This window comes from Carassius carassius, chromosome 30, assembly GCF_963082965.1.
Source record: "Carassius carassius chromosome 30, fCarCar2.1, whole genome shotgun sequence".
Lineage (NCBI taxonomy): Eukaryota > Metazoa > Chordata > Actinopteri > Cypriniformes > Cyprinidae > Carassius > Carassius carassius.
Window position 1 is genome coordinate 3917663 of NC_081784.1, and position 16562 is coordinate 3934224.

Below are 16562 nucleotides of genomic sequence, written 5' to 3' on the forward strand. Positions count from 1 at the left end.
TGATTATAAATCGTGAAATATTATTTCAGTTTAAAAACACTGTTTTCTATTTGAGTATGTTTTAAAATAGAATTTATTTCTGTGACACAAAGTTGAATTTTCAGCATCATTACTCCAGTCTTCAGTATCCCATGATACTTCAGAAAACATTCTGATGTGTTGTTTTGCTGCTCAGACATTTCTTTTCTGAAACATTTTGTATTATCTATGTTGAAAACAGCTGTGCTACTTAATATTTGTACTGAAACTGTTACATGTTTCAAAAGAACAGCATTTATTTTAATTTGAAAAAATTTGTAACAGTATACAGTATAGGTCTTTACTCACACCTTTGATTAATTTAATGCATCATTCAAAATAAAAGTATTAATTTCTTATCCCACAGAAGAAAGGTGAGTAAATGATGTCAGAATTTTCAGTTCTGCGTGAACTTTCCCTTTAAATGTTAATATGTATAAACAAGAATAAGCTAAGGGATTTGTAGCACTGCAAACCGCATGGAGAGCATCCCATTAATTAATGTCTCATTGAGGATATTTTCAATTTGAAGCAAGAGAAGTGTAGTCCTTTGTGGCCAACACAAGAGGAGTCTGTGAAAGCTGACATACTCCCACTGACACATGCTTGCTGACAGCATTCCCCTGGCTCACACATTCATTTGGCCAGAGTATTTCTCTGTCTTCCAGTCCGGTCCAGAGAGCCCTCATCCTGCTTTCATGTGCCATGCGCTAGCCCTGGGCAGGAGAGGGCACCTGGGGCACGCAGCGGGCATGTCAGCCACCCGTCCGGCTCTGCCAGCCTCTCACACACATTTACTGTGATAAACTAAACTACGATGTTCTCTTAACAATCCTTCACCATGGCCGCTGGCTGTCTCCCAAAAATGGGAGCAGGACTGAGAAAGAGAAAGGGAAGAGGATTTAGACAGGCTGGTGGTTTCTTCTACAGTACATACTGGGACTGATTTATACATTTCTGTGCATCAAACTGATGTTTAATTTCTCTTTGTCCCAGACAGGAGATCTTCCCAGTGGGTTAGAGAATGGCATTAATTCTCTGGATCAGGATGTATCCCTCAGTGCAAAAAGTGAAAATGCAAGATTTTGCACATTTCTTAAAACTGACACGCCCTCTCTTGCAAAACCCTGCCCTCTAAGAGAGGTCAGCACACTGTGACATGCAGAATGACTGACAGGCAGAGAGTGTTTCTGAGCTATGAATGCCACTACTGAGTCTGTCCTTCTTTTTGAGCACTTTAACTATTCCTTTTTTTTATGTTTTTTTTTGCCGTTTTGTCTATGGAGTCATGCATTTTTCAGTTTATAATCTGAACCTTAAAATGACTTTCTTTGCTGCAATTTAATATAGTCAGGTTTTTCATTCATTGCTAGTAATATTTTTGATTTGGGGAAAACAAACAAACAAACAGTTAGTTTAAAAATGATCTAAAACATTTTTAGGTTAGCTGTCAAAATGTGTTTTACTGTCAGTGGTGTTATTTAAGGTTACTGTGTTTGATGATAATGTGTGTTCATTCTGAGATACTGAATGCACCATACATTTATGAAAAAAAAAACACATATTTTACTTAATATTTAAAAACAAATATTTAAGCATATTAAATATGACCAAAACTGAAACATTATTTTCATGCCAATTGAACATATTTGACCCAAATTACTGTAATATAAATGAACTAACTATATAACTAACTAACTAAATATTATTATTATTATTATTATTATTATTATTTTAGTATAAAGTATTGTACTCTTGTTACTGTCTTAGATGATGATTAAAAAAATAGTGGGAGTTGAGATAATTGAGGATTTAGAGAAAAATTGTCATGACATAATGAAGAATATAGTCATAATTATGTAAATATATTTATATATATTTTATTCAGTTTAGATTTTACCCCAAAACCCAAAAGTAAGAAATAAGAAATGTATTTTACTTGAAGCAATGGAGGCTTGTTGTACTGCATTTTATGATGATTTAAATAAATAAATAAATAATAATAATAAAACAAATAATAAAATTTATGCAAAAATGAGAATTTGGAGAAAGAATGCCATCAAATAATGAATGTACATTTTTAGACAAAATCTATTCATAAATGTTTTATTTTATAATTCTATCTTTTTTCTTTTGATTCTAGGGTGAAATGTGACCTAGACATGTTTTAGTTCGTTTCATCTGGAAACAAAACCGAAGGACAACACTGACACCACACACATGATGTCTTGATATAAAATATTGCATGGATAGCTGAGCCAGACCTGATGCACGATTTGTTTTTTCGTCATGAATAAGGGCAAGGGTGAAGCTGAGCGCTCTCTGGAATTATAATTAGCTCAAACACGCCACCTATCGGTCAAGAGCATCAGCGCGCTTTAGTTCAAAAAGTGTCCGCACCATCAGTGACGACAGACCGAGAAACTGATGGAAGGGGAGATGGAGTAGAAAGATGGAGGAGGAGAGAGGGGGAATAAAGAGGAGGGTGACAGAGACATTGTGAGTTTTTTTCTTCCTCTTTCTTATTTTTAATTGGTCCTCCGGGATCCGGGGCGAGTCCTCCGTTCGCAGCCGCGCCGCTTTAATTGGCTGGAGATTCCAGCAGAATACTATTGGAAAAAGCCTAGAGTTTATACAGTTTAGACCCCGGTCCCTTCTGATAAACCTACTCATTACCGAGGCCAGAGTTGGACAAGCTTTACGCAGAGACTCTCCTGAATCCAGTCGCGCATCTGAGATCTGTGCGCGCATCTATCTCCACACTGACGCGCAACCTCTCCATCCGCCTCACTCTTGAGAGAGCCGTCGATGAGCACACATCAGATAGAAGGACGTCACAGGACAAGAGTTTCATCTAGGCACTTCCAGAGATCGCATCGCGTCGGACTGGATTGGATGTGTGGATGCGTGCCGCTTCAAGAGTTGCACATCAGTTGAAGTTGCCTGGAAGAATGTGTTGGAATTTTGTCTTCATTTTCTGGACGGAGAGACATCGGTGCGCTCCTGCTGAACACGCAACAAACTAAACACCTGGAACTCTGTTCTGCTGAGAGTCGTGCTTTTCTAAAGGAATTATTTCGAAAGGCAGCGATCTACAGGCTGAACCCCAACAGAGCAAGGTAAGCGAATATTTTATTCTTAAAAGAGCTTGGAGTGCTTGAAACAGTCTAAACGCTCGATGTCCACACCCAAGTATGCATACAGTAGAAATATGTGTTTTGAGATATATCCAAAAATGCGCTTCACTGAACTGAACATGGTTTATTCAATCAGTGGAATTTAATTTTAACATAAAAATTAGGTAGAAGTTTCTGCACATTCTCACTTTTTATAGTGCATGCTAGACACGAGAGAACTTTGTGTGTGATTTTAGCCCTGCAAACCTAAGTATTCATGAATTTAATGTTCAGACTGTGGAGAACTTCTTTCGTAAACCTCGCAGGACTCTTTCATCATCATTATACTGATCTGCCACTGAGGTGGTGCCAGGTTTGGTCCTCCAGGAAAGGGGTTCGGCGCACTCTTAATGAAGGGTTGAACCTTCAAAAAAGTCAAAAGTGGTTGGGGGTCTTAAAAGCATGCGTCCACATTAGTTTTAACAGCATTTTAATGACCACAAAAGTAAGACTTACAACTTAGTAGCATATTAGTAACGGAGTCGCGGTTGCCTGAGGCTGTTACTATAGCAACAGTACGCTGCGCGAGGACTCTCCTTTAGGATAAGTAGACCAATAGAGATGACCAAGGACAAAACAGAAGAACTACTGAAATCACTTCATTTGAGAGGTACAATTAACAAATATATCACAGAAAACGTTTGTATTTTTTTAAAGATGTTTTACTACAGATTAAGTGATGTAGTGTATGTCATGTAACTTTACCAAAAATCCCAGAAAAAAAACAGCAAAAAAAAAAAAATTCCTGGAAGTTTCCCAAATTTCTGGAATATTTCCGTAATGTACTGGAAATGTTCAACCTATTTGTAACCCTAGTTGAGATTCATTAATAATAATATTAATCATAATTTATATTTGTGTGTGTGTGTGTGTGTGTGTGTGCGTGAAATATTAGTGGTTTGTACATCTATAAAGTGCTAAATAATGTCATTAATTATTTTTGTCAATGCTCTGCCTGGGATCCTAGAGCAGAAAATCATGTCAGTTACTAAATTCTCTATATGATGTTCAAATGAAACAAATACAGTCCAGTACATTACATGAACAATCATCATTTTTTCAGACCTCTGTTGTAAAAATCAATTTAAAGATGGCCATTCGCCTTACCTTAAAAGCTACCTTTTAAAAAAAATAAAAATCAGTTTGACCACCCTAAAGTGGTGTTACCTGCTGGTAGCTGGTCTGATACTAGTCCAAGACGTTCCAAGAGCTAGAAAAGAGCTACTTTGTGCCAAAATAGAGCTTGGCTTTCCAGCAAAAAGTTGAATACTTGTGCATGTCTTTGTTGGTCTGACCAGTGTGATACTGGATTCCGGTCAGATTTTATAAATCACGTATTTGATCGTCCTTAACCGCCCACCAATTTCAGAAATAACTCATGATTGCTGCGTTCAATCCCATCAAACAATAGCACAGCTCCTGTAATCTGCAGATAATCCAAGGTTTGGCAAATGAATTGTCTGTTCTTAACCCCCCATGCATGCATGCACTGGAACAAGGCAGGGATAAAAATACTTCAACTGGTGAATAATGTTTTGTTAGGCTACTTTAATCTCTGATGATGATGAGCATGATGATGACGATGATGGCATGATTCTGGCTGTAGGAGCACTTTTTTAACGCTGAGCTCATGCTGTGGTGTGGTGTCCTGTGCAGTGATTGTGTGCTTTCGTGGTTTTCCCCACAGGTAATGAGGGATCGCACTTGAAGATGGAGCTTTTCTGGATTTTATTATTTTCTGTATTCCATCGCTACGTGCAAACGCAAGGAGTTTACGGTAAGGAGATATTGCATTAATGTTAAGGGAAGGGGTTTGGTGTGTTAGTCCTCACCTGACAAGTTATGCTACGCCTGTTGTAATTTCAAAGAGGACCGATTAAACTAGTGGTAGATCATCACAAGCAGGTATATGACAGATTTGCAGAGCGATATCAATCTCTTAACACAAACTCAACCACTCTGTTCAGTTAGTTTAGTTATATTATCGAGTAGGATAAATACTTCATGATTATAGTAAGAATGCAGAAATCATTATAAGGATTCATCAAAGAGTCTTATTACATCACATGATTGTGATATTTGTAGATTCACCTTTTTTTCACCATTTATTTTACTACAAGGTCGCGTTCACATAAATGTGCAGTAATTTCTCTCCAGGATGACACTCATTCACCTCGGTGCTTGCCAAAAATGATTTCTTCTTTGCATAATTAATATTTTGATATTGGCTGGATTTACTGCACTTACTGTCAGTTTGTGAAAGGACTTAAAGAGCTAAATTAAATGTGCGGTGAAGAGTGAAACACTTGTCTCGGTTTGTAATATTGAGAGAACATTTAGAGAACTCTGGAACATTATGCCATGTAAAAAAAAAGACTATTTGGTTTGTTATTTGTTGTTTTGAGATGTTAAAAGCTCGAACACCAATGAACGGTGAACTCTAAGGATTCACTCTCTGTAGGATCTTTATCCTATTTTTTTTGTGTTGGAAAGTCGTAATGTCACAAATGTGATTGATATTGCGTTTTAGTGGGATTTCAGTGATATCTGCATTTCATTACAATAATACATCTTTTTGTAAAAACAGCTGTGTTTTAGTTCCATATACTAAAGAAATAAAGAATGCAAATGTGATATTTGCCTTAGCCTATGTGGATTGTATTTAATTCAATTGAGAATGATAGTTTTAGTAAAATGCGGGACGAGTTGAAATTATATGCTTGTATTTCACTCAGATTATTCCTTTACTTTATTTGTAGCTGGATAATGTCTTTGTGAGTGCCTTTGTCTTTCTCTCACACCCTCGTCTTCTTATCTTCTTATCTCATCATGCACAAACCATCTCACCTGACTCTTAAAATGAATGTCATGCCATGCGCTTCTACCCCAATCACTGTAAGACAATGTTGACTGACCTTTTTAGTCTCTTACTTTTAGTTATGTGAGTGCACCAAGTGTAATTTTGTTGTGAAGGCCTCCTTGCTGGGAGTGGAGTAAGCTCTCACCTTTACGGTGCGAGAGAGAGTATGCCAGCTCAGTTAATTAAGGGCGGCAAAGCCCCAGAGTGAGAGAGACTTCAGACGCACTCCTCTTCCCACTTTATGTCTCCACTATGGGGGCTGTTAACTCTCTGTGATCATGACTTTAATCAGTGTTAAAAGATGTTTTACATTTACTGGGTTAATCTCACAAAATATTTCCAGGTCATCTAGGATTTTATTTTATTTTATAAAAAAATAATATATTAATATATTTTAACATTTATTCTTATTTATTATTTGTAAAGTAAATGAAGCTTATTGTTGAGGCCTTTTTGTGCATATTTGGTGATATGTTGTGACAGTAATAACATAATTAAGCACTTTTCCCTTCCTTTTTATTTATTATTATTATTATTTTATTATTATTATTATTATTTGTTTTTGGTAATTCCTGTTATTTTATATGGCTATGCTAATTAGATTTTTTATTACAGTACAATAGTCAAAAAGTGTCATTTTAACTGTTAAAAAATAAATAATAAGTAGTAATACATTAATACATTATTTTTTTGTAATTTACTTTGAAAAAAGCTACTAAAAATCAACTTGAATAATGTTTCTGTTCTTATGCTGCATAAATATCCTGTTAATAACTTTCCTTTCCAGCCAACTAAAAAAAAAAAAAAAAAACCCTGCCCTAAATAATTGGACATTTTTTATGATTTTGCACTGCTTTTATCAAATAAATTTTTTCTTTTAATTTTAGGGTGAAATATGAATATTCTGCTGAAATTGTTCTGTGTTCCACCGCTCTGAACATAGTTTTCTCGCTCTTTCTTCTCATTGAATAAGTCTGCTTTTCTCCATGCAGATGATTGATTCCATTACTACATTATCAGACTATCGCTCTCATGGCTTTTTTTCTCATGGCCTGTCATGCACTGTCTCCCTCTTCTCTGCTTTGTCACTCTTTTCATCTTCCTCTTCCCATCTGTGTTTCTCTACAGTTCTCTGCCTCTGTCACTGTCTCTGCTTCAGCTTATTCACTGTGTAGTTTTTGTTTTGTGTGTGTGTGTGTTTGTCTCTGTGCTAAAATTCTATTAACCTGTGGGTCAATATGTTTGCCCTATGGGGACTGCAGTTTTATTTTAGCTTTAGCAGCCCATGCCGTGTATGTGTCAGCGAAGGGAATTCTCCCGTGGATAGATGGAGATCTGCCCTGAAGCTGAATTTTATGACACTGAAAGCAACTCGGAGCGTATTTTTGCACCTGGTTTACGTCTGACATGACAAAGAGTTTGCAAGAGTGAACAGTTGGCATGCTTTGACTAATGCATGAGAATCTGGGCAGGGGGACGAAAATACCATCAAAGACTATCCAAAAAGACTAAGGGTATTTCATACTATTCTGCACTGTCAGAGATTTTTGAACATAGACTTTATAGTGCACGATTCATTTTTATAATTCATGAATGAAAACATTTTGTAACATGATATTGATGTACCATTTACATGGTAATGCAATGTCTGATTGTAAAATGGGTTTTAAAGGATGAATTTTGAGATTTTAAGTTTTCAGTTGATATATAACTTCTGATGATTTCTAAAATGTGATAGAGAAAAAGGCAAGTCTTTTTTTAAAACAAAGGTCAAAACTCCTGTTATAATTTAGATTTTGGAGGGTGCACTCTTGTCATAAATTAATCTATTACTTTTCCTACATATTTTTTAACAAAAACATTGGTTATATATATATATATATATTTGGGAGTCTTAGACCTTTCCAACGATATATAGTTTGTCAAGATTAGATTAAATTTAATTGTAATATAGTGAATTAAATGTAGGCGTCCCGTATACGGGACGGGGTGACAGTTAAAGGGTTAACAGGGACAGACAGTACCTTCAAAGGTACACCGTTGTGCCTTATCTACCCCTAAAGGATGCAAATGAGTTCCTTAAAGGGTATGTATTGGTGCTTAAAGTATGAATAATACTACTTTGAGGCAGTGGTTCTCGAAGTGTGACAGATACTGTGGGGAAATAGCTGTGGCGGCAACATTCAATATGTGAACGGCAGCTGGATCTCTGCCGTTTATAAAGTGGCACCAAATGCCAATTCCTCCGAATCGTTCTTCTTCAGATTTTTGACTTTACACTGTCTCATCAACGCACTTGTAGAAGATCGCCACTTCCCTTCAACAGCAACACTAAGTGTGTGTATGCCAGATTAAAAAAAAAAAGTTTACAGAGTTAGAGTTAGGGCTGTAGCTATCGAATATTTTAGTAATCGAGTATTCTACCAAAAATTCCATCGATTAATCGAGTAATCGGATAAAATGTGTTTTTGCTTAATTAAAGAGCAATATTAATAATGCAAGAGAAAATAAGACTCCTGGGTCTCTTAAAATGAACAACTAAGTTTCCTTTTTTAGAATTTTTTTATTTTTACTTTTTTAAATGCATAGAATGCAGTGCATAAACATTTAATTATTACCCATTGTTTCTCTGTCTGTGCTTGTACTGTGAACAATGACAATAAAGTTGACTGATGAATTAAGTGCATTTAAGTGCCATTCAGTTGGGGTTTTAAATAAAGCATTTTCTGAGATGCACATTAAACATTAAACACATAAAACATTAATTTAATTTATCTTTTAATTATTGAAAATTAAGCAAACTTAACTTTTTGGTAAACAAAGGGGATTTACTATTAAAAATAAAACATGGAAGAAATGTTGTGTGATTAAACCTTAAAAAAAATAAGTTAGATTTTTTTTTTTGTAGTAGGCTATGTACATTCTGCTGAACAATAGTAATACATATCTTGCAAAAAATTGTCTTTAAACCGGATTTTTATTTTGACGGGTTGACGTACCTTTACAGTTCTGTGTGTGTGATGTGACTGTAGTTTTACTCAAATCAAACGGTTAAATGCTCATGAAGTGACTCTCAGTGCCAGTGCCGGCCCGAGCCTCTTGGGGGCCCTAAGCAGAATTTGATTTGGGGGTCCCCCTCCCACCACGCGGAGTCACCTGTGCTTCAAGATTATTGACACAAATGTCACGCTATAATGTTAAATTATAAATGAATACAGTGAGGTTATGTATTAATACAAAATAAATAAATAAAAAACAATACTTAAATAACATACTTTACTCTTAAACTTCTGAATACAAACTGTCACAAAACATGAAATAAATAATTTGCAAATGTCCAAATGCAAATGTGCATTAAATGTGCAATCTTTTAAATGAAACCAAAATAGACAAACATTAATATAATAAAAAATATAATGTTACAAAAAATTGTTAAAAACTTAAATAATGAAAGCAAACATAAGAACAGCTAGGATTCAACAATGACAATTGTACAACAATGACCTCAAAATTGTTCCTTTTTTTCAAGAGCTTTTCAAGCTTTTCAAGAGGCAAAGTCACTGATGACATCGGGACAGCAGGATTGTATTGTTGTGCCCCCTTCCTCAAATATGATGATGAAGTGATAAACGGGCCTCGTTTTTACCTAAATGATTTATAATTTATTTTAATATACATTAAAAATGTATGAGGTGTGCATTGTAGCTGACACCTGAATGAACAATTACAGTTGTTTTTATGACTGTAAGTCATTTTCCTCAAATGCTACTGACATTAGAAAAGTGTATACCAATATCGCATGTAACTTTAGAGACGGTCCCTAAATTTGAGACTCTCGAACGTCCAACGTCAAGCCAACTTTATGTCCTTTTCTTCTTTCTTCTTTCTCACCAGAGGGATACATGCTTTTTGTGACATGGCTTATCATTTATTACAGTGACGCGCACTTGCGCGCCGGCGCGAATTTTCAATGCACGCAGCAGTTGTCTGTAAATAAGAATTTTCTTGTCTTGAATTATTCATTTATTTGTTCATTATTCATTCATTCATTTATATCACTTGTTTAAGTTATTTAATTGTAAAAAAAAAAAAAAAAAAAAAAAAAAAAAAGATTAAGCAGCCGCTTAGTTCGCTTATGCCTCGGGCCGGCCCTGTGTAGTTCTGGAGATGTTGTTCATGTGTTCACGTCCTTCAGTGTGTGATAAAGGAAGACGCGCTTCTGTTCCATTCATTAACAGAGACACGCAGAACATGCAGGATTCATATATAAATAGACTGCTAAATATTTACAGATATTAGTCTATATCGTGATTTGATGTAAGTGCAATTACCTATTTTTGATTAATTCATTCAAAAATTGTCAAATTTCGTGCCATTCCACGTTAAACTGTAAATTCCGTTTTTATGATCGGATTCCGCGATTCCATCCGCGTTTTCTGCATCGCGGAAATCATAGGGCCCTAGTTGTGGTATGCCAGCTCTATCTTGCGATGGACACACGCCACGACGTTCTCTTTACGTTTGCCCGCGCCCTCAAATCAAAACACTGCTGACTCATTGTGTCTCCTTCCGCTTTGTGGGTGACGTAAACGTGTTGTCACATTAAAAAAATCATTGCGAAAGAACCTGACGTGAGATTTAAAATTAATTAAAAGAGGCTTCGAGGCAGAGGAATTTGCCTTGATCATTTTTTGTAATCGAGTAACTTGAGGAATCGTTTCAGCCCTAGTTAGAGTGACCAAAAAGGTTTGAGAACCACTGCAGTTTAAAACTACAATATGTGCCATTTTTCTGATAGTGGGGGTTATATCCTGGTTTTATTTGCCGCTTTCAAATACACAAGTGCTTGTGCTGATCACATCAAACCCTCTTGAACTTGGCTTCAGGACCCTGAGTCGAACAAGGAAGCATTTGAAAAGCATTTGCAAAGGCAAAGGCATATATAGTATGAACGGATGAGAGTTCAGAACTAGTACTTGAGTATTTGAAAATGTCACCAATGTTCGTTAAACGAATCTTACGGGTATCTGTAACCAGTTACAACTATATGCAAATGTTACACAAAGAGGCTTTATTTTTAGTGTATTATTGTTTACAGTGTCACTTTTTTGTTTCTTTCATTTCTTTCTTTCTCACTGCACTAAGGTTATGAGAGTGCTATTCAAAAGTGCAGATCTCTGGTACAGCATAATTCAATATAAAAACTGAATTCTCTGAAGAGACAGAACCGAATTCTCAATGCTCGCTTTCTTTCTCTTTCTCTTTCTCTTTCTCTTTTCTTTCTCTTTCTCTCAGACCAGCTCTGGTGTTCAATAATACAACACAACTCTTCTCATTCATCTCTTACAGTACATGTGTTTGAGGTGTGTATGTATTTTATGTGGTTGAAAAAAAAAAAACATCAGTTTCAGGCAGTTTCAGACAGTGCCTACTGTCAGATATTTGTTCGGGAAGTGATTTGGCAGAAAGGTCATGAAGAGAGACAGGAGTATATAGACAGAGGGTTTACTGTATAAGACTGGTGTAAGCGTAACATTCACCTGACCATGGCATCATCTCTGAGAAACATATTTCCACTTTCTGTGTGTCTGTCATTCATAGAATTCATTGCCTTTCCATTCAGTCTGTTATTCAACATCTATTAATATTTTACTGACCCCAACGTTTTGAACGTCAGTGTATCTTAACTCTATTTTGAAGTAGTTTATGCTCATATTTCTGGAATGGCTGGTTTTACATTGCAAAGGCAGATTAAATACAACCCAAATTCCGGAAAAGTTGGGACGTTTTTTAAATTTTAATAAAATGAAAACTAAAGGAATTTCAAATCACATGAGCCAATATTTTATTCACAATAGAACATAGATAACGTAGCAAATGTTTAAACTGAGAAATTTTACACTTTTATCCACTTAATTAGCTCATTTAAAATTTAATGCCTGCTACAGGTCTCAAAAAAGTTGGCACGGGGGCAACAAATGGCTAAAAAAGCAAGCAGTTTTGAAAAGATTCAGCTGGGAGAACATCTAGTGATTAATTAAGTTAATTGATATCAGGTCTGTAACATGATTAGCTATAAAAGCTTTGTCTTAGAGAAGCAGAGTCTCTCAGAAGTAAAGATGGGCAGAGGCTCTCCAATCTGTGAAAGACTGCGTAAAAAAATTGTGGAAAACTTTAAAAACAATGTTCCTCAACGTCAAATTGCAAAGGCTTTGCAAATCTCATCATCTACAGTATATAACATCATCAAAAGATTCAGAGAAATTGAAGAAATCTCTGTGCGTAAGGGACAAGGCCGGAGACCTTTATTGGATGCCCGTGGTCTTCGGGCTCTCAGACGACACTGCATCACTCATCGGCATGATTGTGTCAATGACATTACTAAATGGGCCCAGGAATACTTTCAGAAACCACTGTCGGTAAACACAATCCGCCGTGCCATCAGCAGATGCCAACTAAAGCTCTATCATGCAAAAAGGAAGCCATATGTGAACATGGTCCAGAAGCGCCGTCGTGTCCTGTGGGCCAAGGCTCATTTAAAATGGACTATTTCAAAGTGGAATAGTGTTTTATGGTCAGACGAGTCCAAATTTGACATTTTTGTTGGAAATCACGGACGCCGTGTCCTCCGGGCTAAAGAGGAGGGAGACCTTCCAGCATGTTATCAGCGTTCAGTTCAAAAGCCAGCATCTCTGATGGTATGGGGGTGCATAAGTGCATACGGTATGGGCAGCTTGCATGTTTTGGAAGGCTCTGTGAATGCTGAAAGGTATATAAAGGTTTTAGAGCAACATATGCTTCCCTCCAAACAACGTCTATTTCAGGGAAGGCCTTGTTTATTTCAGCAGGACAATGCAAAACCACATACTGCAGCTATAACAACAGCATGGCTTCGTCGTAGAAGAGTCCGGGTGCTAACCTGGCCTGCCTGCAGTCCAGATCTTTCACCTATAGAGAACATTTGGCGCATCATTAAACGAAAAATACGTCAAAGACGACCACGAACTCTTCAGCAGCTGGAAATCTATATAAGGCAGGAATGGGACCAAATTCCAACAGCAAAACTCCAGCAACTCATAGCCTCAATGCCCAGACGTCTTCAAACTGTTTTGAAAAGAAAAGGAGATGCTACACCATGGTAAACATGCCCCATCCCAACTATTTTGAGACCTGTAGCAGGCATTAAATTTTAAATGAGCTAATTAAGTGGATAAAAGTGTAAAATTTCTCAGTTTAAACATTTGCTATGTTATCTATGTTCTATTGTGAATAAAATAATGGCTCATGTGATTTGAAAGTCTTTTAGTTTTCATTTTATTAAAATTTAAAAAACGTCCCAACTTTTCCGGAATTCGGGTTGTACAACAACAATAATAGTAATAATAATAAAACTGTTTTATAAGGTTAAATGTTTATGTGTTCAAAAGGTAAGAGTCTTGCAATGAGATCATGGGGACTCCTGGGTGATTATTTTATTTTCAGTAAACAAAGTAGAAGCAGTAGTTGTATTTGTACTGTATTTATCTGCCTTTATTTTAATTAGTCAAAACTCATGACAAATTTTGAATGGTCATCGGTAGAAAAATATGCTTTTTTACATATGTAGTTGTTCCTGTTCCTAAAGTTTAGCGGCCAAACCGGGACCCCCTCGCATGTGTTCACATGCAATCACATGCTTTCAGTAGCTCCCAGCACCTGACGACCCATACATGGCCAAAGGAGGCTACGATGAGATCATGATGAGGTAATGACAACCCACAGGACTGATATATGTACAGGGAACGCTTCACACGAGCAGCTTGCTTTGCCTGATGGAGGCAGCCTAACTTTTTGGAATGGAAATTGTTGCCTGGTTGCAGAAAGAAAGAGTTGTTGGTCCACAGATTCTGCTTTTCTCTTTCCTTTCTGTGTGTCCCTCAGTCTTTCAGAGCAGCATCATTCATCTATAATCTGTTTGTTCTTGCTGTTGTCTGTCAGTGCTTCTTTCTCAGACGTTTCTTGCCTTCAGCTCACGCGTTCCTCACCTCGATCAGTGGTTCTTTACCTAAACTTCTCTGTACAGCTCACTCTTTTCTTTCTCGTTCCCTCTTGTTCTCCATGCAGAGGAAACAGCACCTCCTCCAAACAGCTCTGCATTAGTAATGCTTTAGCATCATTACACAGCAGAACTGGTGTGTGTGTGTGATTTGGGGATGTAGGGGTGTGAGCACTCAAATGCATGTTTTCTGTTTGTGTTATATTTATTATTTAGGTAAATAAAAAACATATCACATGAAAACATAACCAAACATTTTATAATATATTAAGTAATCTATAGATTATTTTTTTGTTATTATTATTATTATTATTATTTTGTTTTGTTTTTTTGTTTACAGGTTTTTTTGATCCCTGCAAATTTGTTTAGACCAAATCCAAATTCAGAGATTTCACTATGTGCGCAAATATTTCTCATCATACTGTATTCCTCTATAAAAAGTTGATTTTAAAGCTGTATACTCTTACTATATGTTGCTTACTTTCAACAAATGATCAGCTAAAATAGGTGGTTAACTGTCAGAACATTGTCAGTCTCAGGATGTCAAAGTAAATATTTAATTTATTATTTAAACAATTATTTATATTAGATAAACACTTTATTTTCTGTTTAGTTTCTATTTTCTCTAGCAATACACATTAAATAAACATAAGGAAATTTTTTTTATGAAAGATGTCTCTTATGCTCAGCAAAGCAACAGTTATATTGTGAAACTTTATTACAGTTTAAAATATCTGTTTTGTAATTAAATTTAATAAAATGTAATTTATTCCTATGGTGACAAAGTTGAATTTTAAGCAGTCATTCCATAGCATGAGTTTATTTACTTAATCCATCCACAAGATGTGGGACACAGTTATGTTGTAAAACATTTTTGGTCATTAAAATTAGTAAATAATTACTCATATATCTTAGTAAATAATAGTAAATATGTTTTAAAAATATTAATTAATTAATAATTACTTTATAATTAATTCTGCAACAGTAAATTGATTAGCAATTGTCTAATATAGAGTTCTTCGTATGATTTTAAATGAATTATATGGTCAAGAAGGCTGATCAAGAAGAAAGACCTCTGAGGTGCATAAATACCAATTTTTGATGATTTATGTGATTTGTGTCTGTATAATGCTTTATAAAAACACACCAAAGTATACTGTATTCATGGATTGTGCCATTTATTCTGTGAGCAATTCCTCCACTTCAGTAGTGTGTGTTTCCTTACTCATCCGTGACTCAGTCTGACTCTCATTTCCCTCTTACACACTGATGAAAACACATCTGATCAGAGCTCAACAAGTGTTTCATGAGCACTGAGGACAAACACAGGACAGGCCACGTCACCGTCGCTCAGAGTTTGAGTTCTTATGCGCTCTCAGAAAAGTATGAGCAGATACTCTTCATCGTGTGACTCAGCACGATGAAGTTTGCAGCAATTTAATTTGTTAACTGTTCTAAATAGAACCCACTTTTCACTATTGACTTTTTTTCTTGTTGATTATCCTCATTTACTTGGAAATTATTTATTACATATAGCTCTTATTTTTTTTTTGTATACTGTATGTTCACCCAGTTTATTAGTTCTGTACTTGTGAATCAGTGAATTAAAGTGCTTACTACTTTTAAACAAGAATGTCATTATCTATAGTGTTCCTGTAGCTCAATTGGTAGAGCATTGCATTATCAAGCGTGAGGTTGGGGGTTTGATTCCCCGGGAACACATGATAGGTAAAAATTGATAGCCTGAATGCACTGTAAGTCGCTTTGGATAAAAGCGTTTGCTAAATGCATAACTTGACTTTAAATTTAATTATATATATATATTCAAGAGGGTGAATAAACAATAACAGAAGTAAAATTTTTGGGTGCACTGTTCCTTTTAAAGTATTTGCATCACATAGAGAATGGAATATGAATTAGTTATTTTTGTTGTGATGCAAAAAGTACATTGAATTGCTACACTGAATCCTACTGGAAAATTTGTGGGGTCCCCCAGCCCTAGAATCATTCTCACCGCTCAACCCATTAGCGATAGCCTTGCAAACGTGTACACATGTGTTTGTTTGTTCTCAGAGAAGAATGCAGGTGTGCCTGATTTCACTGGGTGAATGATTGTTTCGCTCTTTCCTCCTGTTTGTTCTGTTTGAGTTCTTTGTTCACTCGTGTCTTACTGCAGACGTTTGTCAATAAGGCCTGCTCATTGATTAGACATTGTTTGCTGTGATTTGTGCTTGATGAACAAGAGAGAATTAATACCTGCCTGCCTGCATGCCAAACTTGTGGCTTTGTGTGTGTGTGTGTGTGTGTGTGTGTGACAGAGAGAGACACTCCTGCATCTGCTTTGGGCTCAACACGACACAGACATTCTCTTCTGGGAAACTCTCCCCTAATGAAGCAGCAGATCAACAGTGTAAACCCTGGGAAAGTCTCTGATCATTAACTCCATTCTGAGATGGAGTGATCTGCACTAGAT

The 16562-nt window shown here is 36.1% G+C and overlaps 1 protein-coding gene across 2 annotated transcripts in view; it reads left to right on the forward strand.

The window, feature by feature from the left end:
- The first annotated feature begins 2423 nt into the window (after positions 1–2423).
- Positions 2424–16562, forward strand: part of LOC132110429 (MAM domain-containing glycosylphosphatidylinositol anchor protein 1-like) — a 186167-nt gene continuing 172028 nt past the window's right edge. Inside the window, exons 1-2 of one of the 2 annotated variants that reach the window (XM_059517022.1) lie at positions 2424–3137; positions 4882–4971. In XM_059517022.1, the coding sequence (XP_059373005.1) occupies positions 4905–4971 (67 nt within the window). In that variant the 5' untranslated portion in view covers positions 2424–3137; positions 4882–4904. The remainder of the gene's footprint in view (positions 3138–4881; positions 4972–16562) is intronic. The other variant, XM_059517021.1, reaches the window with a different exon arrangement.